This window comes from Saccopteryx bilineata, chromosome 1 (assembly GCF_036850765.1).
Source record: "Saccopteryx bilineata isolate mSacBil1 chromosome 1, mSacBil1_pri_phased_curated, whole genome shotgun sequence".
Taxonomy (NCBI): Eukaryota; Metazoa; Chordata; class Mammalia; order Chiroptera; family Emballonuridae; genus Saccopteryx; species Saccopteryx bilineata.
Window position 1 is genome coordinate 387,795,254 of NC_089490.1, and position 24,720 is coordinate 387,819,973.

The 24,720-nt window shown below is 51.2% G+C and overlaps 1 protein-coding gene across 7 annotated transcripts in view; it reads left to right on the forward strand.

The window, feature by feature from the left end:
* The first annotated feature begins 210 nt into the window (after positions 1–210).
* TSPAN18 (tetraspanin 18) overlaps positions 211–24,720 on the forward strand; it is a 180,379-nt gene continuing 155,869 nt past the window's right edge. For 2 of the 7 annotated variants that reach the window (XM_066251335.1, XM_066251338.1), the window contains exon 1: positions 211–488. Coding sequence is in view for 1 of the 7 variants with exons in the window: in XM_066251330.1 (XP_066107427.1) it covers positions 779–782 (4 nt within the window). In the remaining 6 variants the exon portion in view is untranslated. Of the gene's footprint in view, positions 489–684; positions 783–1,096; positions 1,116–24,720 lie in introns of those variants that run through there. The other 5 variants (XM_066251331.1, XM_066251332.1, XM_066251330.1 and 2 more) reach the window with 4 other exon arrangements.

Sequence of the window (24,720 nt, forward strand, 5' to 3'; positions counted from 1 at the left end):
GCCTGGACGCAAGACTGAAGGCGGAGACCAAGGCAGGGAGGAGGCAACGGGCAGCCCGCCGGAGGAGACGTGCCTTCACGGAGGCCGCCAAGGCAGCAGTGGTGGCGGCGACTGGAGACTTCACGAAGGGGAGGAGGTTTGGGGAGGGGAGGGGGCGCGGGAGAGAGGGAGGGACCGAGCGGTGGTTGGGAGGTGGGGCCGGCGGGCGGGCGGACTGGCGGCTGCAGCTGCCGCCGGCATCTCGGGGGCTCCAGGCTGCGAGGCGGACGTAGCGTGGAGCGGTCCACAGCGGAGTCGCGCGAGGCCGCCCGAACCCCGAGCGAGCGCAGCCGCCGCGGTCGCCGCCACCGCGCGCCAGCGCGTCCCCAGACACGCCGCCGCCAGGAAGGCAGCAGGCGCCCTGCAAGTTGCGAGAGCGCCTATCTGCCCGGGGAAAGTTTCCCCCGCGGCCGGGAGTTGGCGCGGGGTCCGGCTGCTGCCCCTGAAAGGTAGGGGGCTCGGCATCTTTTACTCAGTGCGTCTCGCCGCTACGCCCGGGGACTTGGAGACTCCACGCGCGCTCCTCCTGGGAGATTGTTGGGCACGGTGGGTGGGGTAGGGGTAGAATTGGGGGGATCGCAAGACGGTCCCAGGGAAGCCCTGGAACCAAGTTTTACTTAAACCAGCATGGGGAGGGGCCAGGGGAGACGTGCTCGCTTCTAATCCCTGCTCGGAATCCGCCGAGGGCTGAGGCTTCCCCGCGGACAGGTGCAGCGCCGGTCGGCTCTGAGAGCCCTGGATGGGTGAGTGTGGGGCTCCAGGGGAACAGCGGAGGGTGGCAGGTGTGGTTACGAGGTTGGGGTCTCAGCGTGGGCTGCCCCCTGAGGGAGGGTGTGCTCGCCACGCCACTCTGTAGGAGGGCAGGTAGGGATTAAGAGCGAAGATCTGAGCTGGGCGGGTTACTGGGCCCATCAGGGGCACTGAGAGCCTACCGCTTTCGGGGTCCCTGGCAGCGGGGCGGGACGGGGGCGCCACCCTTTCCTTCGGGGCGCCACCCTTTCCATAATTCCCTACACGGTGCGTGCAGTTTGGGGAAGCAGAGATTCTGTAAGGTGCTCGGAGGACCCGAAGCTCAGGTATGTCCAGATTTAGGGGGTGTAATGGGAGGCCGCTTGGAGAGCTGGCGGGCTCGGGTGGGTTCACGCCGGCTTTGGGACTCGGCCGGATTGAGGTGAGTTGGTTCACGCCAGGGGGCGCCCTTCCCTGGCCTTTTCACCCATAGGAAGGCGAGTCCTGGTTCCTTTGAGATAAATGTACCGAAATCCATGACAGCCAACCACAGACCCTCTAACAGAAGCGGGGCCCCGCAGGAAGGAGCACCCCACCGCACAGCCAGACTGGGGGAGAGGTTCCAGTATGAGGCTGGGGTGCCTCAGTTGTAACGGCATCGTGTGCTAGAAAGCTTGGCTGTCAGGAGGTGGTTTTTCTTGAAGGGGGAGGGCGGTTGGCAGAGTGTATTGGTGAATAAAAATGTCATGGCTAGAAAAACAAAAACGAGACAAACTGTACACTAACAGCAAATTCGTGTGGAGAAAATGAATGGGCAAATTAACTTTTTTGAGGTTTCTTTGTAGTCTGAAACCCAAACCTCTGAATGTACCCTCTTTGTAAAAGTTGTACCTTTGTTCCCTGGATCTGGGTCTTCCGGTATGTCATATCCTCTCCTATCCATACTCTCTCTGGGCGCAAATAAACTGGAGGCACAAGGTGGGCATGTGGGGGACCCTTAAAGACTTACGGAGTCCAGGCTTAAATGGTAATTTCTCAGTCAATAGGAGCCCCTTCCTTCTCCCCAATCTGTGGTCTACAGGCCGCATTTATTTGGTCATTTCACAATTATTGGTGGAAACCTGCTGTGCTTGCCCTGGTTGGACCTCAGGTACCCTGTGTGTTGAGTCTTTGTGTCCCTGCTGATGCCTCAGGGAGCAAGGTGGCTGCTGGCGTCTGTGAAGAGTGTCTACATTGTCATGTGTGGGGTTGTTCAACATTGAAGGGACACTGAAGGGTCTGTTGCCTCTTTTTCTTTCATTTCCTCCCTCCCCCCTGCACCCCAACTGAAAGACTGCGGTGGCCGAGGAAGTTTTCATCCTTCTCTTGACTAGAAATTGTGCTCGTTGGGCAGCCCCCCCACCCCCCGCTGCCACCTGTGTCCCCTGAGTGCCCTGTGGAGGTGATGGAAACGGGGAGGACCCTGAGAGTTGAGGTTCTTGCTTTCCGTGTAGCCCACCCAGTGTTTTTGCTGGATGCTCCCAACATGCTTCAGGACAGAGTTGCCCTGAAGAGAGATCAGCAGGATTTTTATTTTGAATAGAAGAGGAGGAGGAGTGCAGGGACAGAGGAAAGGGTGGAGGAGCCGCTGTCTCTGGATGTGTCTTCAAGACATTCCACGGGCCAGAAAACAAAAGGGTTTTTCGGTTTTGTTTTTAGTGACTTGTTTTTCTGAGGAGGGAATCCTGCCCGGAACAGTCAGCCCTGCCCTTGGAACCTGGGTATGAGCACAGGGCCCGAGGGCCGGCAGCTCCTGTGTTCCACCCATTCTCTCTGTCCCCGCCTCCCCACGTGCCCTGAAGAGAAGAGGGAACTGAGACCCCGGGGCTGCTGACATCCAGGTTTCAGCTTAGCATGTCCTGTGTAGTAGACTCAGCTGCTCCCGGAAAAACTCTGAGATCTCTGATTCAGCAAAATTTCAAGTCTTGGTTACTTTGTGTCCTTGTCACCCTGTCCCCAAATACTTTCAAATGCCTGACCCTTGGCAATATCTTTATGCAGCCTGTGACTGACAGCCTTCTAGAAGCAGAAGTTCATCTGGAGTTAGAACACCTTGGATTGATCCAGAAAGTGCCACCCAAGAAAAAATTCCACGTGAGCTTGGAAACAGCTCCTTGAGTTACTGAACGAGGTCTTAATGGTCTGAAGGGTGGGTTGGAGGACGGGTCCTGGGCAGGGACAAGTGTGCCAGAGGGTATCAAAGCAAGGGGCTCCCGGCAGAGATTCCTGGGAGACGGCCGGGAAGGGAGCAAAGGGAGCAAATGGCACATTCGGAAGCCAGCTCTTCTGGATCATCAAGTGTGACCTTCGGTGGGTCACTTTCTCCTTTTGAACCTGCATTCCTAGCCTGTGGAATGAGGGTGCTGGACCAGGAGATATAAGGGGCTTTGCAACTTAAAGGCAGAAGAGTCTTTTTAACCTTTTAGGGTGCTAGGCAGCCCTGCTCTGCCTTTGCGCCAGTGGAGGGCGCCTCTCCAGGCTGTCTTGCCCATTCCTGTCCCACCCTACATAGCAAAGCGAACCAGGCCCCTGGCCTCCATCAGTTTTTAGTGCCGGGGTAATGTCAGTGCCTGCTGGGAGTCCCAAATATGTCTGCGGGCTCTCGCGTCAGTTTTCTCCTGATGCCTGTCCAGCGCTCACTCTCTCCCCTTCTCTGGGAGAAGCACATGTCGGTGGCTGGGCCACCCCTTTTAGGGACCCCTCTTTCCAGAGAGCTGCTCTTCTGGACTGTTTCATCAGCCCTTGAGAAGAAAATCAGGAACATTTGTTCATGCTCAGCTGGAATACAGCAAAGGGAGGGGCCTTGGAAACCAGCACTTTGCCCCCCCCCCCCACTCCATCCCTGCCTCCCAGGAGCAGATTATGGGTTGAGCGGGTATTTCTGCAACCTGATGCCATTGAGCAACCTGCCAGCTTGGGCTCCTCCTGCCTCACAGCCTGGCACCTTGGACCCGCATCAGCGCTCTGAGCGAGGGAGGGGGAGCAGATAATGAAACACTTATTAAAATAAGAGAGAGTGAGACGATGAGCCCCAGTGTTTGCAGCTGGCAAAGCAGGTCTTTTCATCTTTCATCTCGGCACTTAAGGTCCAACCCTGACCCCTTGTCTGCACCCCAGACTGCTGCCTTAATTGGTGATTTAAACGACTCGGAGATGAGCAGAGACATGTTCACTGTTGTGTGTATGTGTGTGAAGACTAAGAGGCAACAGGATGGGGTGGAATGGTTACTGAACCAGGAGTTGGCAAGACTGGTGTTCTAGCTCTGGTCCTGTTACAAATGGAGCTGTGGGACCCTGAGTGAGTCACTGCACCTCTCTGAGTGTTGGTTTCCCTATTTCTGTAAAGGCAGCATTGCATGGTGGTTAGCCTGCCTGAGTTTGAATGCTGGCTTTCTCCTAGTTATTATTAGCTCTGCAACCCTAGGCTATTCAATGTCTGGTGTCTCAGTTTCCTGATATGTCAAATGCCTAATTCTACTTCAGATTGTTGTGAATAGTCAGTGAGACGAAACATATAAAACACTTAGCACAGGGTCTGGCACGTGGTAAATGCTCGGTAGATATTCACAATCGTTATTGTTATCACAATCGTTGTTATTGTTGTTACTGTGACGTGGGGAGATCAACTTTGGTCCTTCCCAGCTCCGATCTTCTGGGGCACTGTGTGTGTGTGTGTGTCTGCGTTGGAGATGGAAGACAAGGCTACGTAAAATAAATTGCTTTTTTGTTTTCTTCCCTTTTCCCCCTGCTTCATTGAGGACTCCTGAGTTAAAGTCTTGTGAGTATTCTCACGATAGTCCTATCCCTGTGGCAGGAAGCCCAATTTGACGTCACTGAAAATATCCCGGTTTCTGGCACTTGAGAGATGATATTTCATCAGCTCATATTTGCCCATCCTTTCCTTCCACCCTTTGTTTCCCACCCTGAACCGGAGTACAAAGACCATATGTTCAGATAATGAGTTTAAGCTGATTCACAACCCCCCAGATTCACCCAAATAAAAGGCCATCCTCCTGGAAGACACTTTCGACTTTAAAATGAATAATTGGGCTCCTCTGCTATGTTGCATTATGCCTGGCTGACCCTGCTTCTCTCCGTGTTCTGCCCCTGGGTCTGTTGCAAGGACGCGGGCCGGGCCAGGTCTGCAGTTTGAGATTCTGGGCTCTAGCAGCCGTCCTGGCTGGGGCGTCCTCCCTGGTTGTACCTCTGCTGGTCTCCCTCCAGCAAGGCGGGTGCTCTGAGCCATCTCAGTCATGATTTTCATGGTGGCAGACACTTTGAAGAGTGCTCCCTGACAGCCAGGAGCTAGATAATACTTTTCCTCACCTCCAACCTCAAGGTTGGTTCAGATATTGTCCCCATTTTACAGATTAGAAAGTAAGGCTCAGAAAAATCAAGAGAGTAATTAGTGGGACTGGGATGTGTTCCTAGGTTGATCTGATTCCCTATCCTGTGCTCTAAACCGCTATGTGATCTTTCCTCTTGTATCAAAACCTCCTGTGAGCCCTGAAGCCCCAGGGAAGACATCCCTGAGATTCAGGCAGACCTCCTTCTTCCTGCTTTTGATCATCTTCCAGGCTCAGAATGCCTTACAAGATTCCCTCTTTTCATCCGGCATTGATTTCTCAGCCATCCTGGGGACAGTGAGGGGTAGGAGTTTTTTTTGGCAAGACTGCGTCCAGGAGGGGAATGATCTTATTAAGCAACAAAGGCTGTAATTTAAGGAGAATGTGTGTTGGAGTCACAGATCTGCATTTGCATCTTGTTTCTGCCACTTACTGGCTATATAGCTCTGGTTTCCTTATCTGTGAAAATCAGTATAACAGCAGCAATGATACTGCCCAAGCCAGGTAACACTAGCTGCCACAGCACATGACCCCAAACTCTCAGCGGCTCCACACAGCAGGTTCGAGTCTCTCTCCCATTATTTGTCTAACACGGATCTCCACTCCACATGGTTATTCAGGGACCCAGGCTGATAGAGACTGTACCATTTTTGTAGCTGTACCTTCTAGATTATGTGGCACCCACAGTTGCTGCAGAAGAGAAAAGAGGCGTGAAAAAGGCAAACTTAACACTCGACTGCTTCAGCCAAGAGGCAACACACATCGTCACTGCAGGTCCAGTACCTTGATCAGAACAGACAGCTGGCCCCCAACCAGCTGCAGGGGTGGCTGAGACTATAAGGAAGCTAGTGCATATTTGCTGAGCACTAACTCCCTGCGTTTCCATTTCCTGAATAGAGGATTAATTGAGATGATGCGTTTAAAACTTCTAGTATAGAACTAGTATGGAGTCCTTTAAACATGGAAGCTTCCTTTTCTTATAATCCCTGATGTACATTGCTCTTTATAGCTTATAGACTGCTACATGGAAATGATCTTTGGGTATGTACATGGGCAGACCATATAGTACCCATAATGCTCTGGAGGGAGGGGTGCTCAGGGAGGCCAAGGGACTGGCGAGTGAATGAATACACAGCAAAAACACAAAGCCAGGCCCTTGGCCTTCAGCCCATTGCTCCCATGATCTCCTTTGGCTTTTGAAAATTACTACTTGGAAAACTTCTTCCAGAATCCTCCAGAACTTTCTTTTGTCTTACTTCACTGTCCCCTACCCTAATAGTGTGGAGCGTCTGTATTCATCCTCTGTGTGTGCCTGGGGCAGGAGAAGAAAGGGCTGGGGAGGGGAGGCTGCAGGAACCATCTGGAAGCTGGGGGAGAAGCGCAGGTCGTCAGGTGAGAGCAATCAGCTTTAGCTGTTCATAGTGAGAGCCACAGGGGTTTGGGCACCACATACACTGCTTTGGGAACTGCTGTGCATGCAAGCTTTGGGGTGCCCCCCAAATGGCACATGAGGATACATATGTTACCTGTCCCCTCTGCGCAGCCCCGTGCTCGCCCTTGTGGGATTGGGCAGGGAAGAAGAGGGGTCCTGATGAGGGTCTCCAGCCTTATTTTTCTGTGGACAATAAGATGGCCAGACCTAGGTTTGAATCCTGACTCTTCTCCTTGGAACTTGTTCATCCTTCTGAGCCTCACTGCTCTCCTCCGTAAAATGGGAAGAATAGAGGAAAGCTATAAAGCTAAACAGGTGCCGGGGGTCAACGTCATAGTAGGTGTCAACATGTTTGCATATCTCTCCTCTCCCTATTGAGGAAGAAGGAAGACATGCCTTGGCAAGGGACCAGTGCTGACGGGAGGCTAGACGCAGCTCAGCGCACCCACCCGTAATGTTGGATGAAGAAAGACTGGGCTCCCATCCCCCATGGCCTCGGCTAAGCTATCATGTTGAACTAATAAGGCTTCTATTTGAAATGGGAGAAGAATTTGGAGCGCTGGCCCTTGGATTTAGGCCCATCTTTTCATGTCTAATTGCCATTGTGGGCGCAGGGCCTGGGGGTGCTGCTGAGAGAGGCCCCCTCCCATGCTGCTGTCCCTCTGGCCGGGACATATTGCAGTGCGCTTGCTGGCCAAGTGCCTCTCAGCCTCCTGGGGGAGCAGCCCCACCGCCACTTGGCGCCTGACATTTAGGGCTCCTACCAGGAGGGCAGGCCTGGGACGCTCGTTCATCTGCTGGTGGTTCTAAGCCCCCAAAGGGATGAGGTGCTTCTCCAGCCGAAAAGTAAACAGCTTCAGAATAATAGAGATGAACCGTTCCCCTGAAAGCACCCACAGGAAACCAGAGGGGAGTGGTCTTTGGGAGAGGTTGGTTCTAAGGTGACCCATTGTCCCCCTGGGTATAATGGCCCCTTGTTTCTGAATACTGCAGAGGCTGACCTTCCACTGCTGCTGCTGCTAAGACACTAGAGGGAGGCACCACTGACCCCTGGCTTCTCGGGGAATTGCTGGCAGGCATACAGCCCAGCCAGGTCTGTGAGTCCGACACCACAGGGTCCCCGAAACACCTCATTCACTCTTGTCCCCAGACCTCAGCAGCTTCTGCAGCCCTGCCACCTAAAACATGGGGGCGGGGCCTGGACCAGCCCAGTAGCCCCATGAGCTGGTGTATTAGTTTCCCAGTGCTGCTGTTACAAGTGCCACGAACTGGGGGCTTAACAAAACAGACATTTATTTTCTCCCAGTTCTGGAGGCTGGGAATCCAGAACAAGGTGTCGACAGGGCTTCCTCGTTCCTTCGTGTTTCTGGTGGCTACTGGCAATCCTTGCTGTTCCTTGGCTAGTGGACACACCCATCCCATCTCTTCCTCTGCCATCACATGGTACCCCCCTGTGTCTGTCTTTTCTCTTATGAGGACATCAGTCTTATTGGATTGGAGTCTAATGCTCTCATCTTAACTTGATTCCATTTGTAAAGACCCTCTTTCAAATAAGCTCACTTTCACAGGTACCAGGAGGTAGAACTTCAGCATGTCTTGTAGGGGTTCACAGTTCAACTCGTAACAGGTGCGTACTATCATTGCCCCATTTTACAACCAAGAAAACCCACCCAAAGACGTGAAGTAATGTGCCCACATTCATATAACTATATACCTAGTAAATGATTGGTAAATCAATCTCTGTTCATTTCAGTTTTCTTATCCATGAAGTAGGGATTTCTCCTACCACGTGGCCTGGTTATGAGCATTAACGGAGGTAAACGTCTGCATCCACACGCTTCATCCACAGCCAAGCATTTGTCAGATGCTGTTGTCTGTTTGCTCCTTCCTGACAGGCCTGGAAAGGGGCTGGGCGTTCAGTCTGGGCTCAGGAAACAGCAGTGTATAGACAGCAACGTATAGGAATCGTAGCCAATTGCAGGTAGAATGTTTTCTAGAAATAATGATCTGAAACGACTGTATGAAAGGCCCCACTTGCCTTCATTCTTTCCCCGTGTCTTGCCAGAAGGTGTCCGCCATCTCCGTCTCCCCTCGGGTTGAGAGTCTCTGGGTGAGATGCATTGTTCTCACGTACTATTTATCCTGGGTTCACCTTTACTGCTGGAAATCACTGTCACTTGCAAGTTGGGCTTCTCTCTCCAGGGCAGCATCTGGGCATTTCTGCATAAGGAGGGGGTCTAGGAGGGAAAACAGATGGTTCCCAGCTCCAGAGCCCATCCCAAGGGGGCCCAAGGGGAGCTTGGGGGCTCAGAGGGTTCAGACATGCAGCCTCAGCCCCACGCAGTGAAAGCAGAGGGGGCACGATACCATTGAGGATTAGGGATGTGGCTTCTGATCATAACAGCCTGGGTTCAAATCCCAGTTCAGCCACGTATCTTGACCTTTAACAATTACTTCTCTGTGCCACCGTTTTACCATATAGGGTTTTAATAAAGATAAAATAAGCTTAAAATGAATAAATGTTTCTCTTAGGGGTGAATGTGGCACTTTGAAACTCCCCACACTTCAACAAATGGAAGGGAGGCCAGTCCTTCTGCAGGGTTACTGCCTAACGGGTATACCTCACTCGAGGCTGCTCAGAGCTGTAAAATGCCAGCTGGAGCAGAGAGGGTCCTCATTCAATTTACAGACAAATGAACTCTCAGATTCCCGCCGATCCCTACCGCCTTAAAAATAAAATTTGATTTCTCAAAGTTCAACTTACACACTTTGTTAGGGAAAACATCTGTTGTGTAACATGATCATGTTAGCCGCCTGGCCGGAAATCCTTCGATGGATTCTCACTTGGGTTCAGATGGCTCTCCTGAAGCCTCTGCCCTCTCCCCCATCCAAGCTGGCCTCCCTCGACTCCAGCCCACCTGTCACTTTGCTTACTTCTCTTGCCGCCACCCACACAGGGCCACTCTGTATGCTCTCCCCAACATTTCCTGCAATGCTTTTCCCTCCCTCTTTAGCTACCTCACTCTTCCTCATTCTTTGGATCCCAGCCCCTATATCACCTCCTCCGGGAAGTCCTCCTTGACTCCTTGAGTGGGGCAAATCCCCACCTGTTGACTCTGATTGCTCCATCGTCCCCTCCTTAATGGGCAATTGTTGACTTGTCTGTGTGATTAGTTAATGTCCATCTCCCTCACTGTAGTTTAAGTTCCCAGAGGGCAGGGTCCTTGTCTGTCTTGGCTCACCCCTGTGTCTTGGGAACCTGGCAGGTGCTCAGGAAGTTGCCTTGCTTCATTTTCTCCTCTGCAGCTCCATCTTTTGCAGGCTGTTTTGGGTAATGGGCGTGGCGAACATGTATTGGGCACTCATCGTGTGCCCAGCGCTTACCAGTCTGATCTTGTCCAATAGGACGGCTTACAGTCCCAGCTCCATCACTCCTCAGCTCTGCAGCATTGAGCTAGCCACTCAGCCTCTCTGTGCCTCACTTTCTCATCCATAAAATGGGACTAAAAACAATGCCTAATTTATCGAGTTGTAAGGATTAAATAAATTAATTCAGTCAAATTTATTTTCTTACTATTTTGGAGGCTAGAAGTTCATGATCAAGGTGCTAGCAGTTTTGGTTTCTTCTGAGGTCTCTCCTTGGCTTGTGGATGGCTACCTTCTCGTGTCCTTGCACGGTCTCTCTTTTGTGTGTGTTCATCCCTGGCGTCTCCTGGGTGTCTAGATCATTTCTCAGAGGACACCAGTTAGATTAGATTATGGCCTTCCCTAAAGCCTTATTTTAACTTAATTATCTCTTTAAAGGCCTTATCTCCAAGTACAGTTACATGTCAGAGATACTGGGGTTAGGGCTTTAACATACGAATTTGGGGGGGAGGACACAATTTTTCTATAACGCCTTCTAATTTGGTACTATGATTATCTTCATCTTATGCTTGAGAAAAATGGGGTACAGAGAGGTTAGGTTACTTGCCTAAGGTCACACAGCAGGTAAGCAGGAGTGCAGCAATGAAAATGCTGGTGGTTCGACCCCTGGAGCCCACTCTTGACTATTAGATGCTCTGTTTCCTGGCTCGCTCCTCTGCAGGACACCAGGGCCATAGTTCTAGGAGCCAGTTTGTATTTTAATGCAGAGGGGGCAGAAATCAGGACCCAGAAGTCTCAGAGGCCTCTCACCTGGGCGCAAAGGGGTGGGAAGGAAGTGAGAAGGCCCCAGGAAGTGAGAGAGATGACTGAGTCCAGGATTTTCTCCCCCTACACTGGTCACTTATTTGATTTTCCAGTTCTCAGAAGCTCTTTGAAAAGAATCATGTGTGACTGGTGAAAGGCTTGGGAAGAAAATAATCAGAAACTATGGGAATAGAACAAAAGCAAATTCAATGGAACCTGACTCTCAGCTTTAACCCAGCGTCCTTGCCCAGGGACAACCAGTGTTAGCAGCTTCCCCGTCGCTCTGGAATTGTTCTGGCTGTGAGTGAGCACATCTGCGGTACGGCACCCTCCGTTTTACGGTCCTGGTGATTTCCATACCTTGTGCTCTGCATCTTGCGAGTTTTCACTTGTTCTGCGTTAGCACACACCCTTCTGCCTTGTTTCAGCTGGTTGTCTCCAAAAGCTTACGGTGAGCAAGGATTTGGGTGCAAATAGTTTAAAAATGAGGTTGGTCCCCGAGGGTGAGTGAGCAGGGAGGAGAGGAAAGCCAATCAAAGGTACGCTAGTGAGAGCCTATCTTTGTGGGTAGCTGGGGTTCCCTCCCACTGGGGACCCTCCCAGGGATGGTGTGGAGCTCACCTCAGAGTCACCCCAGCAAGTGGCCACTAACTTCCATCTCTAATGGGCGGAGGGTTACTCCTGGGGACATCACCATCCAGATCCTAGCCTGTCTTCAGGCCAAGAGACGGAAGGGGGCTTGAGTAGGGGCTACCAGAGTGAGCAGAACTGTTTCCTGAGGCAGTGGGGGCCTTCAGGGAGGACGACGGGGTCAGTGGTGGGATTCAAATAATTTAACAACTGGTTCTCTGCCCTCATAAGTTTTAAGTATTAAAACAAACCCTGATATACCGAAAGGTAGTTTATTATTTCATTCATTTAATACTTAAAGAAGAACAATAAAAGAGGTACACAAAACTAGATTATGAGTTTTAAAATATTAATGAAAAAGTATTAAATAATACCTGATGAAAAACAATAAAACTGTTATTTAAGATACTTCCATATTGCTTCTTGACTGGTGTCCTCACTTGGAATTTTTTTCAACTATGGATGGAATGGATATTCCTACGGGCGCTTAGAACATGCTGTTGCACAGATGAACATTAAAAAAGAATAAGGAATGTCTATTTGTGATTTCCACATTGGGCAGCTGCCCAGGCGCCCACCTTAGAGAGAACCCTGATGACAAGTGCCATTCTAACAACCGGTTCACCAAACTCGACAAAAAATTAGGTATCGGTTCTGCCGAACCGGGGCAAACCGGCTGAATCCCCCCCGCTGCACGGGGTATGGGATATGCCCACCTCTCCTGTCTCTTACTTCGCACACCCTTTCATGAGGATGCCTAGTGTTGCTAAGTGGATAGCCGTGATGCTTGGCCCGAGGCCCCGAGTGACAGACGGGAAGACCTTTCTTGCACATACCTCTTTCCTGATGCTCCCCAGCCTGTGGAGACCACCTGTTGGGGAGTGGCTAGCTGGGTCAATGACCATCTCTTCTCTTCTACAGTGACTTGGCCCCTCACAGATGTCACTTCAACCCTTTCATCTCTCAGGGGACCCAGGTGCACAGACCAGTGAAAGAACCCCGGGCCCTTTGCAGAGAACTTGGGAGAGGGAAGCCAGCAGGTAATGGCAGAGGGTGATTTCCACCTTCCTCCTGGGCTGCCTGCTGGCAGATCAAAGGGCTTCCTGTTGTTGTTTTATTTTCCTTTCCAGTGGCTTCTTGCTGAGGAAGCAGGCTGCGGAGCCAAGGCAAACAGGGCGACTCTGAGGCCCTGCCTGCCGGCTGTGCTGTGCTGTGTGGCGCTGAGCGGGGTGGGGTTCGGGCCAGTGTGTAGCGCAGGGGCTTGAGCTGGGGCCACAGGGGGGAGCTTCCCTCCTCTGAGCCCAGGGACCAGAGGGGGTCACTGGGCGTCAACCTCAGAGCCTGATGGGCCCCATGAAGCCTGAGAATGTGGTAAAACCATGGAATTGGGGGAGTGGGCTGGGGGGGGGTGCTGCTAAGGAGAGCTGGATCACAGCCTAGACGCGTCCCGTGAATTGCTGTCCCTAGTGCTCCCCAACTGAAGCGATGGGGAGAGCACTGGGCTGAGGTCCAGACAGGCAGAGTTTAGAACCTAGTTCTGCTTCGGCTTGAACTAGCTCTCGTTTCTGCTTGAGCTTCTGACATGGACACACTGGGGAGGGGAGTGGGACAGCTTGTTCTCCGGGTCCCCTTCTGACTCTATAGAGTCTCCCCTTGAAGTCTCGACCAGGGACTGTGACCAAAAAGCTTTGCATTCCCTGGAGAAGAGCGCTCAGGAACACTCAGGAAGCCCAAGCGAGGTTGTTGATGGAAATGGGGGTGTTGTTTAAATAAATTAAGAGCAAAGGAGGAAAATCCGTCAGCATTATTTTCAATAGCCAGGATGATACGCATAATGTTTCCTCCCTTTCATTTGTTAATTTTCCCCTTTTCAAAATAATTTGAAGAAAGAAAAGTGTCTGATGATTTGCTGCTGCACAATGAGCTCAAATAAAAATACATTTTTTTAAAAAAAAGTGGTTGCTATGTAATTGAGTTTAAATAATGGGCAATTTTTGTTTCTAAGTGGCCCAACCAGTATTTAAACACTGCTATAACGAGTTGAGAGGTACATGCGTATGTTTGCCTGAGAGCGGAGAGAGAGAAAAGAGCTCACGGATGGGGTCCTTCTGGCAAAACAGTAATGATGATAATAATAATATATTAAAGTTGTCTGCATGAGTTTGTGCATGTCTGTTGGTGAGAAATGTATGAGATTAAAATTAAATGCTCTTCTAGAAGAAAGGGATCCCAAGGCACCTGAGAGTCCAAATGACATTTGAATGGGGGTGTTAAGTAAGTGAGTGAGGTTTCGAGCCTCAGTTTCCCAGTCTGGAAAGAGGGACAGTGAAGGCTGGATCAAGGGCCTGTGTAGCCTCGTGCCGGGTGTGGGGTGACCTAGCCCTGCCACGTGGGCTCTCTCCCCCCCTGCGTCTCCCCAGAAGCACAGCAGGGTTCTCCTATGTGTGTGCTGGACCCACAAACCGCACCTCATTGGATGCCTCGCAACCCGACTGGGGTGAGAATTTTAAAACCCACTCTATGGTAGGGAAACCTGCTTTTCTGAGATCATGGAATTCTGTCCCTCACCCCCGTGGTGGAGGAGCGCAGGAGTAACTGGAAGGGTCTGCCCAACCATGGGAAGACCCAGCCTTTTCAATGCTGAGGGGCTTTTGGCCTCTGAGCTCTGTTGAATGCAGGAAGGGGCTCCTGGTGTTGCTTGGTATAGGCATTGACTCCTTCTTTCCTTCTCCCATGTGTGCACTGGACTTTTACTGAGGAGCTGAGGCTGACGGTGGCACACCCCCAGAGAGTGTCTAACCATCCAGCCCAACACTGCACAATGGGGGCTTTTCTGCATCTTAGAGCAGACTCGGGCTGAGCCCTCTGCCCACTCCTATCATCTCCCGCGCTTCTTCCCAGAGCTCCCTCTGTCTCTCCCTCTGAGGACACGGAGCGCTTCCTTCTCTTGGTCTTACCAGGTGGTGCCCTTGTGCGAGTGACTCAGGTGGTCCTCTTACCGCGCTGAGTGGCGGAGGACAGGGCCTGTCCAGCACCCAGAGAGCTGTCTTTTCCTGCCGCACAGACTCCCTCTGCCAGAGGCCCTCTCTTCCTGGTCCTGGCAGGGTTCCTGGCCGTCACACTACAGACGCCACCTGATGCCCCAAGGCCAGAGTCCGCCTTGGTACCTGGAGAGATTCCTTAGAAAACACTGATTGTAAGAGTGTCCTGTGGGGAGTGGCGGATCATCTTAGCTCACTGGACTCTTCTGTCAGCTCACAGAGGCTGTGAACAAAGTTAGCACTTCCCCCCCCACCCCACCCCCCAAAAAATTCAGGAGCTGGTGATGCGTGTATGTGCACACAGGTGCGTGTGTGCGGGTTCTGCCTGCCTTAAGGAGTCACCACGGGCTGTGTCTGAAGTGAATGCCAGGTCGAAGGCCACAATGCCGATGCCTGTATCTGTGGGGCAAGGAGCAGCGGGATTAAGTCAGGAACAGCGGGCGAAGCTGCAGCAGTTTGGGGAGAGGGGTGAGGCGGACCTCGTGGGAAGAGGTGTGCAGGGGCTAGTTAGTCCACACGTTTTGCCGCCTCTGGGAGGAGCCAGAGTCTCCCAAGGATGTTAGTCCTGTGTGCCGTCCTGCCTTCGCTGCCCAGCCCGTGGGGGAGTCCTGCGGGGCACCTTCCTCGCCACCCCTGGGAGCCCCGAAGCCCCGTGGAAGGAAGAGACATTGGAAGGGAAGATAAAGCGGTCCTGACGGAGGAAATAATGCCCTTGTAATGGCCCGAGGACCCATTTTGGACACATTTTGTTCAAAATGGTCTCAAAAGGCAGATTTGCAGATGTTAGGGAACTTTCAGCTCCCCCCCCCCCTTTTTTTTTAAATTTCTAGTATCAAGTGAGGGTCGAAGAACAAGAAGGGGGACCATCTGGCCTGGTTGAAGGGAGAAAATGAGATTGCTTGGTTTTCATTTGCAACCAAACACACTGTGAGGTTTTCTGCAAATGTTAATAAAGACAGAAAGCCGAAAGACACCAGAGGTCTCCTGGGCTGCTGCTGGACTTGCCTTCGGAGTCTCCCCCTGGGATTGTGTGTGTCATCGCTTCGGAAGAGGGCAATCTGCAGCGATGGCGGGTCACCAGTCTCAGCCGCGTTAGGGGAAATCTCCGTCTTATCGGCAGGGATCAACGTGAGAAGGCCGCCGGCCTGCCCTTGGCCGCAGCCTCCTCAGCGCTGAGACCTCCGCCCGCAGCCAGCCTGGGCGCCGTCTCCACTGTTGACTACTTAGTAGGAGGAAACAAAACAAACGTGATAGGTTTGAGATGGTTACCATCATGTTTCTGGCTTTTCCAGTGGTTCCTAATTGGTTGTGAGAGGCCCCATGGGGTGGAGGCAAAGAGACTTGGGTTAAAAATGGGGAGTTAAGTTCAAGTTCCAGCTATGCTACAGCCTCGCTCTGTGACCTTGGGCAAGGAACTAGACCTCTCTGAGCTTGTTCACTCTCTGATAAAACCCCTGTGTGGCAAGAATGGGCTGGGAACGAGCTGCAGCCGCCCTCCTTACGTGGGATGAGCCTCTCTGCCATTCTGCCTCAGGGTCTTTGTTCGGGTTTGCGTTTGGAACTCACGACGAAATGCTGCCCTCTGGGACAGCCAGCCTGCGCCAGAGAGAAGGGCTCTGCAGGTGAGTGATAGGCGAGTGAGAGGGAGCAGAGGTCGCCTGGTCAGGCTGGGGTTCAGTCGTGACTCTGCCTAAACCTACTCTCTGGGTGACTTTGGATGAGCTATTTAGTCTCCCCAAGCCTCGGTTTACTCATTTGTAAAGTGAGAAGAGTAGCACCCACCTCAAAGGATTGTTTTGGGGCTAGGATAAGACTATAATTAGAAAGTGCCCAGCAGGCCTGATGGCCGTGGATGGTTGGCAGAGCACAGCTGGCCTGGTGATGTCACCTCAGGCCCACTGGAAGGAGGGACTCGGTGGCTACTGAGATATGGCCACGTGGACCCAGTGCTTCCTTTGCTGATGTTGGGGTAGGAGATGGGAGTTCTCTGGCTGGCAGTGCCCTCCTCCCTGTGCAGCAAGGCTTGGCTTGCATGGAAGAGCAGGGCATTCCTCCGGCCAGTCAAGGACAGGCGCCAGGCCGGGTGGCGACTGCTGTTCCCAGTAGCCAAACCTACTGGTTTTGGCACCAGGCACTCCCGCAAAGGTGGGCATCAGCTTTGCCTTGTGGGGCAGCGAGCTTGGGAACATGCTGTCTGACTCCCCGCTCCTGAGTACCTTCCTTCTCCGTCCTGCGCACAGCCAAGAGCAGCCCTGTCTCGGGGGGACAGTTCTTAGGCACATGGTGCTCCCACAAGAAGCTTGCTGACTGGATCTTTGCTGTGTTCCGGCTTCCTTATTCCAGGAACCGCTTGGGTGGGGAGTTGTGGGGACCCCGTGACTTCCCATCGCCAAGCCTCATAGCCTTAGCTGGAAAGTGGGCATTAATTATACCTAGTTCATCATTGGTGCTCGAGAATCCTAATTATGACTGAACATGACGGTTGCTGTTTTTATTGGTTATGAGAAAGCATCTAGCGAGCCGTTTAGGCTTGACTTTGGTGTAAGGGATGTGGTCCAAAATGGCCTCTGTCTTAGAACAATCTGTTTTGATTTATTCAATTATGGAAATTTGAAAATGGCCCAAATGTTTTTCCTCGCCTTGTTCTCTCTCTCTCCAGCCCTCGGATTCCCACTCACTCGTACCTCATTCACTCGCTCCCACTCACATCCCGCTTGCTCACTCACCCACCCTCACGCTTGTTCACTTCATCTTCTCACTCAATTTAAGTGCAGGTGGAACTTCAAAAGGCCCAAATGATTTCCTTCTATCTCAGAGGCTCACATCCCACTCCACCCCACTCTCACCTGAGCAAAGCCTGAGGTTAGGAGACCTATTTCTCACTCTGTCTCTTTCCCTAACCGGCTCCATGGCTGTGTGACAAGGGCCAAATTACTCAACTTCTCTGAACCTCAGTTTCCTCCCTCCCAACAGAGGCCAAGCTATCAGTTTACATTTCGAGAGGCGATCACTGTCTAATGCAGGATCTCAGATGCTCAAGACGAGGTCCATTCTGCATCCTAAACCCCCAGACTCTGCACATGAGTGGATCCAGTCTCACTGGGCAGATTGTGGTGCTGACCTGAAATTACTTTTTAGCCTTTTCCTGGCACTGCAGAGACATCACTTTATATCATTTTATTTCAAGCTAGAAATTAACATGAGGTCAGAACCAAACAGAAAGTCCAAGAGGATGATTCACCCTTGACTTTAGAGACACACGACGATTTCGGTTGGTCTCGTTGCTCTTACTCCCTCCCCGTGTTCCCAGCCGAGGTGACCGGGGACACAGGAGCAGTGGTCAGTCTGCCCGCTGCCAGTGGGGGAAGGGTGGTGGGATTTATGTTTCCTGTCCCAAATCCAGCAGAAGGATCATCCGTTTTATTTTGTGCCCCCCCCTCCCGTCACCCTGTCCCAGGACGGAAAAGCTAGAGTTTGTCGAGAACATAGCACATGGGAACGCACCGTCCTGCTGAGTCCTGCTGACAGCCCTGCAGGATAAGTGCACCTCTCGCTCCCAGTTCAGGGGTGGAGCAGCGGGATCCTGGTGAGGCCCAGTGTGTCACACAGCATATCAGTGGCAGAGCTGGGTCTGCACCTTGGTGGTGGCCTGCCCTTGAGCTAAGCTTCTGACCACCAAACCATGCTGTCTGTCCTGACTGTCCCGGTGGGGCCACGGCGAAGGGGGGAAGAAACAGGATTTCAAGGTGGGAGTCTGACTTTCAACCGTGCTCTGCTACAAACTCAGCATGAACCTTGGGCGAGTTCCTTGCCCTCTCTGGGTCTCAGCCCCCCCCATTGTAAAATGGGAGAGATGGACCAGGGATCCCCAAGTCTCCTTCCAGCACAAGATTCCGCGGTTTTCTGGGGTGTTAGATTATAAGCAGTGATTTGGAATCAGGCTGCTGGGGTTCAATCCTGGCTTGGGAGCTGTGTGGCCTTGGGCAGGTTACCCAAGCTCTCTGATGTTGAGGTGTTCCCTCTGCAAACTGGAGAGCAGAGTAACACCCGTTTCATCAGGTTGCCCTGAGGACTGAGCGGTGAAGTGCCTGGGACAATGTAAGTGCTTCCGTGCGTGCCAGCTCCTACTGCGTGTGGCTTTGTGGTCTGTCTTGGAAGACCCTTCCTTTTGCTAGGACAGGAGCTCGCTACCTGGCATGGAAGACCCCATCCCAGGGTTAGCGTGTTGCCATGATGCCTTTGGATTAAAACCATTTCGCCACCGGAATGCCTTGGGGTTTCTTAGCCAATGGACCATCTTGGGCTTTCCAAATACTAAAGGGAGAAGGGCCCAGGATGATTTAGTCCAGAGGTGTTCAACTTGTAGCCATCAAAGTCAGAGAAAGTTCCACACGCAGCAGCCAACGTGGAATAGAATGGAGCTGTCGTGCTGAAGCCCCTAGGATAGGGGGCTGCTCCTCTCCCCTCCCTCCGCCCCTCCACTCCACTTCAGTGTCTCCCAGGAACCCACGGGCACCCCGTTCTGAGCATCACAGGCCACGAGGTGACAGAGAAATGAAACTGAGATTCCAAAAGCGGCCGTAACTCACCCAGAAATCAGAAGCAGCCTGTCGGCTAGAATCATTTTCATTAGCAGTATCATGTTCCGTCTTTATAAGAGGGCTCTTTTGGCCATTGATCTTAATTAATCACCTAGAGACGTGCCTTTCAATATTGACACTTTCTTAGCGGCTGACATTTCTGAATTATTCTTTCTCCTGCCTCCTCTCAGCCATAGGTACAGGCTGGATGGATATTTATTGTGCAATCAAGGAAAATAGAGCTTTTTATTTGGAAGCTTTTAAAACACAGTATTTACCCAAGTAACCCTGCCTGAGACTACAGGTGCTTAGAGACACAGGAAAATGTATTTGACCAAAATAAATAAGTAAACCTCTGGCCAGAATGAACCCACAGATGGGGTGGTGTGTAGGGGTTCTCCAGAGCCCGATTTAAATGAAACCTCTCTCCCCACTGCCACACTCCCCCCCCCCCGGCAGCCCCCTCCCCATTTGGCTTCCCAGATCACGTGGTATTCCTCGCTCAAAACCTAATTTCCGCACAGATTTAGCCCGCAGTGACCTGCCACATGAAGAGCTTTAGTGAGAATCAATAGGCGTGGGTCGCTGGTGAGGGCTCCACGCCTGCTGCATATAAAATACTCTGGCGGCAATAGCAAGATTGATGCTGGCGAAACATCTGGGGGGGGAGGGTCCCAGCACAGGGGATCCCCCCACCCATTTTAAAGGCAAGGTACTGTGGCCCAGAGAGGCTTGCTGACTTGCCCAAGGTCACACGCTGACTTAGAGGCGGGCCCTTGGCCTCTAGCGGTCCCAGGCTGGGGCCCTCTCCGACACACCGGATCCTGCCTTTGCTGAAGCCAGTCTGCCCTTTGCTCTATGATCTAGGTAATAAACCACCTATGCGGGGCCCTCGTGGACAAAGAGATGAGGTGAACTGTTAATTCGAGGTTGGCTTTCAGAGTGCATAAACAAGTGTAGCTATCAGAGCAGGTGGAGAGGTGTTCTGAGACACTGGCCCAGCACCCCCTGTGCCTCCCATGGGATGGGAGGCTCCAGAACGGAGAAGACCCAGCCCTTGCCTGGGAGTGTGGGAGAGTCACATGTGAATTCAATTCAAGGTTGGCGAGGCCTGGGCTCGGCTTCCCAGCACACTGTGTGCTCTGGGAGTGGGTGGGAACAGGGCCTTCTCCGAGCTGACCCTGGCAGCCCAGCAGATGTGTTTATGTCTTCCTTTTCCACGTGGGAGGCCAGCGTCTGGCCGGGTAGTTAAGCAGGCAGCCTCTGGGCAGGGCTGCCTGAGGTGCGGATCCTGTCCTTACCGCTCAGACCTATGATCTGAGGCTAACTCCCTGGGCGGCCATGCCCTCATCTGTACAACGGGGATAGTAACACTACCTTCCACATGGGGTGCTAGGGAGGTTGTGATGAGATAATCCCCAGAAAGTGCTGAGCGTCCTGTCCCGCAGATAGGATTAGAAGCAGTTTGCATTAGCTATTAATTTGTGGTATTTTAGATGGGGTATTTAGATTTGGGGTGGGGGGCTGTTTCTCCATATAAAAAATAGTAGTTATCACATTTTTCCTGATTATAAAAGTCATATATATATATATATATATATATATATATATATATGTATGCCAAGTAACTACAACTACCTGAAGATTTCCATTGGTAATATTTTGCCAAATCTCTTTCTATTTTTAGTAGCCCTGTGCATTGTGTGTGTGTGTGTGTGTGTGTGTGCGCGTGTGCGTGTGCGTGTGTGTGTGTAATTGGGCGTGTACTGTCCAAGTATAATTTTCAAAAAATGGTAAATCCAGTAAGATCTCATAGAAATGTAAAGTGGACATGGGTCAAAGATTGATTTAACTCATTGATGTGGGAGTTAGCAGGCTGGGAAAGCTGGTTCTCGGGAGAATTAGAGAAACAGTGGTTATATAGGCATTGGAGAAAGTGCTGGACAGGTGATTGGATTGGATGCGAAGTTGGTTACTTCCCCACAGGGCAATAAAAGTATAACATTGGGCTATCTTTTCTTTTTCTTCTTCTTCTTTTTTTTTTTTTTTTTTTGCCATAGAGACAGAGAGAGGGACAGCAGGCAGGAAGGGAGAGAGATGAGAAGCATCAATTCTTTGTTGAGGCTCCTTAGTTGTTCATTGGTTGTGTTCTCATATGTGCCTCGACTAGGGGGCCACAACAGAGTGGGTGACCTGTTGGGCAAATGAGTTTGTAAAATTTGTATTTTTTTGAGTTTGCTCACTTTTATTGTTAGAAAATGGGCGCTGGGCAGCGCCAGGTATATGTCTGTGAAATTGCAAATTACCTTCCTGCATGGGAAGGGACATTGTCTTGCTAATGTTTGCTGGAGGAGAGGTCTTCTTGCCAGAAAAGTTTTGAAAGGAAAGAAGGCAGAGTGCTGCAGAGTAAGAAGCCATGTTGGCAGATGGGGAACCAGAGGTGAGGGCCTTTGTGAGCTCTGCTGAGACTGGTGGGGCCTTTGATTCTAGGAGAAACCGGAGAAGGTGCTCCTGGTTGTGGAACTGGAGAATGTGTCAGTAGCTTTGTAAGCTCTGACTGAATGAGGAGGGAAGTGTTTTTCCTGTGTGTTTGCTTGCTGGATGGTATGAGCCTTTTTTTTTTTTTTTTTTTTTTTACAGAGACAGAGTCAGAGAGAGGGATAGATAGGGACAGACAGACAGGAATGGAGAGAGATGAGAGGCATCAATCATCAGTTTTTCGTTGCGACTCCTTAGTTGTTCATTGATTGCTTTCTCATACGTGCCCTGACCGTGGGCCTATAGCAGAACGAGTAACCTCTTGCTCAAGTCAGCGACCCTGGGTCCAAGTTGGTGAGCTTTGCTCAAACCAGATGAGCCCACGCTCAAGCTGGCGACCTTGGGGTCTCGAACCTGGGTCCTCTGCATCCCAGTCTGACGCTCTATCCACTGCGCCACCGCCTGGTCAGGCTGGTATGAACTTGAATAAAGGAATGGCCCTCCATTTTTTGGCTCCACTGTTTCATTACCGTCTGCCCGAATCCAATGAGAACCTGCATGTGAATGGCCATGACAGCTGTGACTACTGGCCATACAGTGACCCCTTGTTCAAGCCAATGACCTTTGGGCTCATGTCAGCAACCATGGGATCATGTCTATGATCCCATGCTCAAGCCGGAGACCCTACACTCAAGCTGGTGAGCCCACGCTCAAGCTAGATGAGCCCATGCTCAAGCCGTTGATCTCAGGGTTTTGAACCTGGGTCCTCTGCATCCCAGTTCGACACTCTATCCACTGTACCACTGCCTGCTCAGGCATTTGGGGTTATCTTTTTTACAAGACATACAAATTCATGTGTAACCTCCCCAGAGTTAAAGTTTACATTCCTCTAGGATCCCCTAGACCAGTGGTCCCCAACCCCCGGGCCGCAGACCGGTACCGGTCCATGGGCCATTTGGTACCGGTCTGCAGAATAAGAATAAATAACTTACATTATTTTTGTTTTATTTATATTTAAGTCTGAACGATGTTTTATTTTTAAAAAATGACCAGATTCCCTCTGTTACATCTGTCTAAGACTCACTCTTGACGCTTGTCTTGGTCACATGATACATTTATCCGTCCCTCCCTAAAGGCCAGTCCATGAAAATATTTTCTAACATTAAACCGGTCCGTGGCCCAAAAAAGGTTGAGGACCACTGCCCTAGACCATTCAGTGATCCTTGGGCAGGCCTACTAAACAATGGCCCAACATTATGTTGAAAAGACCGGCCTCTCCTTGCCTTATTTTCAGGTTTTGGATCATGTTGGGCAAATGAGTTTGGAAAATTTGTGGTTTTTTTTAGTTTGCTCACTTTTATTGTTACAAAATGGCGCTGGGCAGTGCCAGCCAGGTATATGTGATCTGTGAAATTGCGAATTACCTTCCTGCTTGGGAAGGGCCATTGTTTGGCTAATAGGTGCTGAGGGAAAGAGAAGCCAAGACGGCAGGGAAAGAGAGAGAAGCCAGTTTTGCTGAGTAAAAAGCCATGTTGGCAGATGGGGAACCAGAGGTGAGGGGCTTTGGGACTGGTGAGGCCTTTGATTCTAGAAGGAACTGGAGAAGATTCTCCTGATTGTGGAACTGGATGTGTCAGTAGCTTTGTGAGCTCTGAGTGAGAGGGAAGTGTTTTTCCCTGTGTGTTTCTCGTCGCTGGTATGAGACTTGAATAAAGGAATGGCCCACCATTTTTTGGCTCCACTGTTTCTTACCATCTGTCCGAAACCAATGGGAACCTGCACCTGCCTGGCCACCATGCTGATGGCTGTGACTACTGGCCATGCAGATCATTTTTCTCCAAACCATCTATATACTCTTCATGATCAGGCACTAGAAAACACTGTGCCGCCTTCCCCTCTACACATAATGTTATATCACATTCATTTTCAAAAGCAAGTTTTGAAGGAGGAGCCGAAATTTTCCGAAGGGTGTGACCTGCTCATAAACCCAGCTTAACAGAGGTAGCCCCTCTCCCCTTGGGGTCCCAGGGCAGCTGCACCTGCTCCTGTCACCACCACGTTTTATGGTAATCGTCCGTTTCCCTGTCTCTCTATCCAGGGGTCCCCAAACTACGGCCCACGGCCGCATGCGGCCACCTGAAGCCATTTATCCGGCCCCCGCTGCACTTCCGGAAGGAGCACCTCTTTCATTGGTGGTCAGTGAGAGGAGCATAGTTCCCACTGAAATACTCATCAGTTTGTTAATTTAAATTTACTTGTTCTTTATTTTAAATATTGTATTTGTTCCCGTTTTGTTTTTTTACTTTAAAATAAGATATGTGCAGTGTGTATAGGGATTTGTTCATAGTTTTTTTATAGTCCGGCCCTCCAACGGTCTGAGGGACAGTGAACTGGCCCCCTGTTTAAAAAGTTTGGGGACCCCTGATGTAGACTGAAGTTTCTTCAAATCAGGGATTTGGTGAACTGGACCATCTCTCAGATCTTTCTGTCCCAAGCACCTAATACGCACAGAGTGATTCACTAGGATGCTCGCTGAGTGAGCTACCACGGTTGCTAAGAGGAATGGCCTCTGTCGGTTACAAAAGGTGAGCCTTGCTGTGAGGAACCCGCAGGCTCCTCTCCTGGGCTCAGCTGGCCGTGTCCTTCTGTTGGGTCAAAGGCACTCTCAACCCCCACGCAGTGTCACAGCCTTTTCACCACCTCCACCCCTGTTGCCGCCATTCAATCGTGCTTGGAGGGCTCTCCATGCACTCTCGGCCTAGAGAGCCCATCATGTCTGCTCTCTGTAGGACTCTTAAGTCTGAGCTGAGTCTCCGGCTTTTCTTTCCTAATAGAGGTCTTAAAGGTACAGACTTCTTGGCCACCTCAAGCTGGGGAGGGAGTAGAGTGGCTGGAAGGATTAATCTCTTCACTATGAATTTTAAAGCTCTCTTGTTCCGCGTGTTGGGAAAACCCATCAAAATGCTAATGCCTCTGCTATCCTGCCTCCTGCGGACCCTTTTCTGTATTAGAATATATTTGCATGGACTTGAGCCGGGAAGAATTACAAAGAGTTGGGGTGCGGTCACCCCCCCTCGCACCACAACCTGGTGGATTGTAATGTCTGAATTAACACCCCCCAAGTAGAGGAGTAAAGTTGTGGTCGGCCTGGGTAGGCACTGGCCGTGTCACTCAGCAGGGTGCCAGTTGGGAGACATCTCTATTATGGTCATGCGGCTTTTTAAAATGGTCATGTG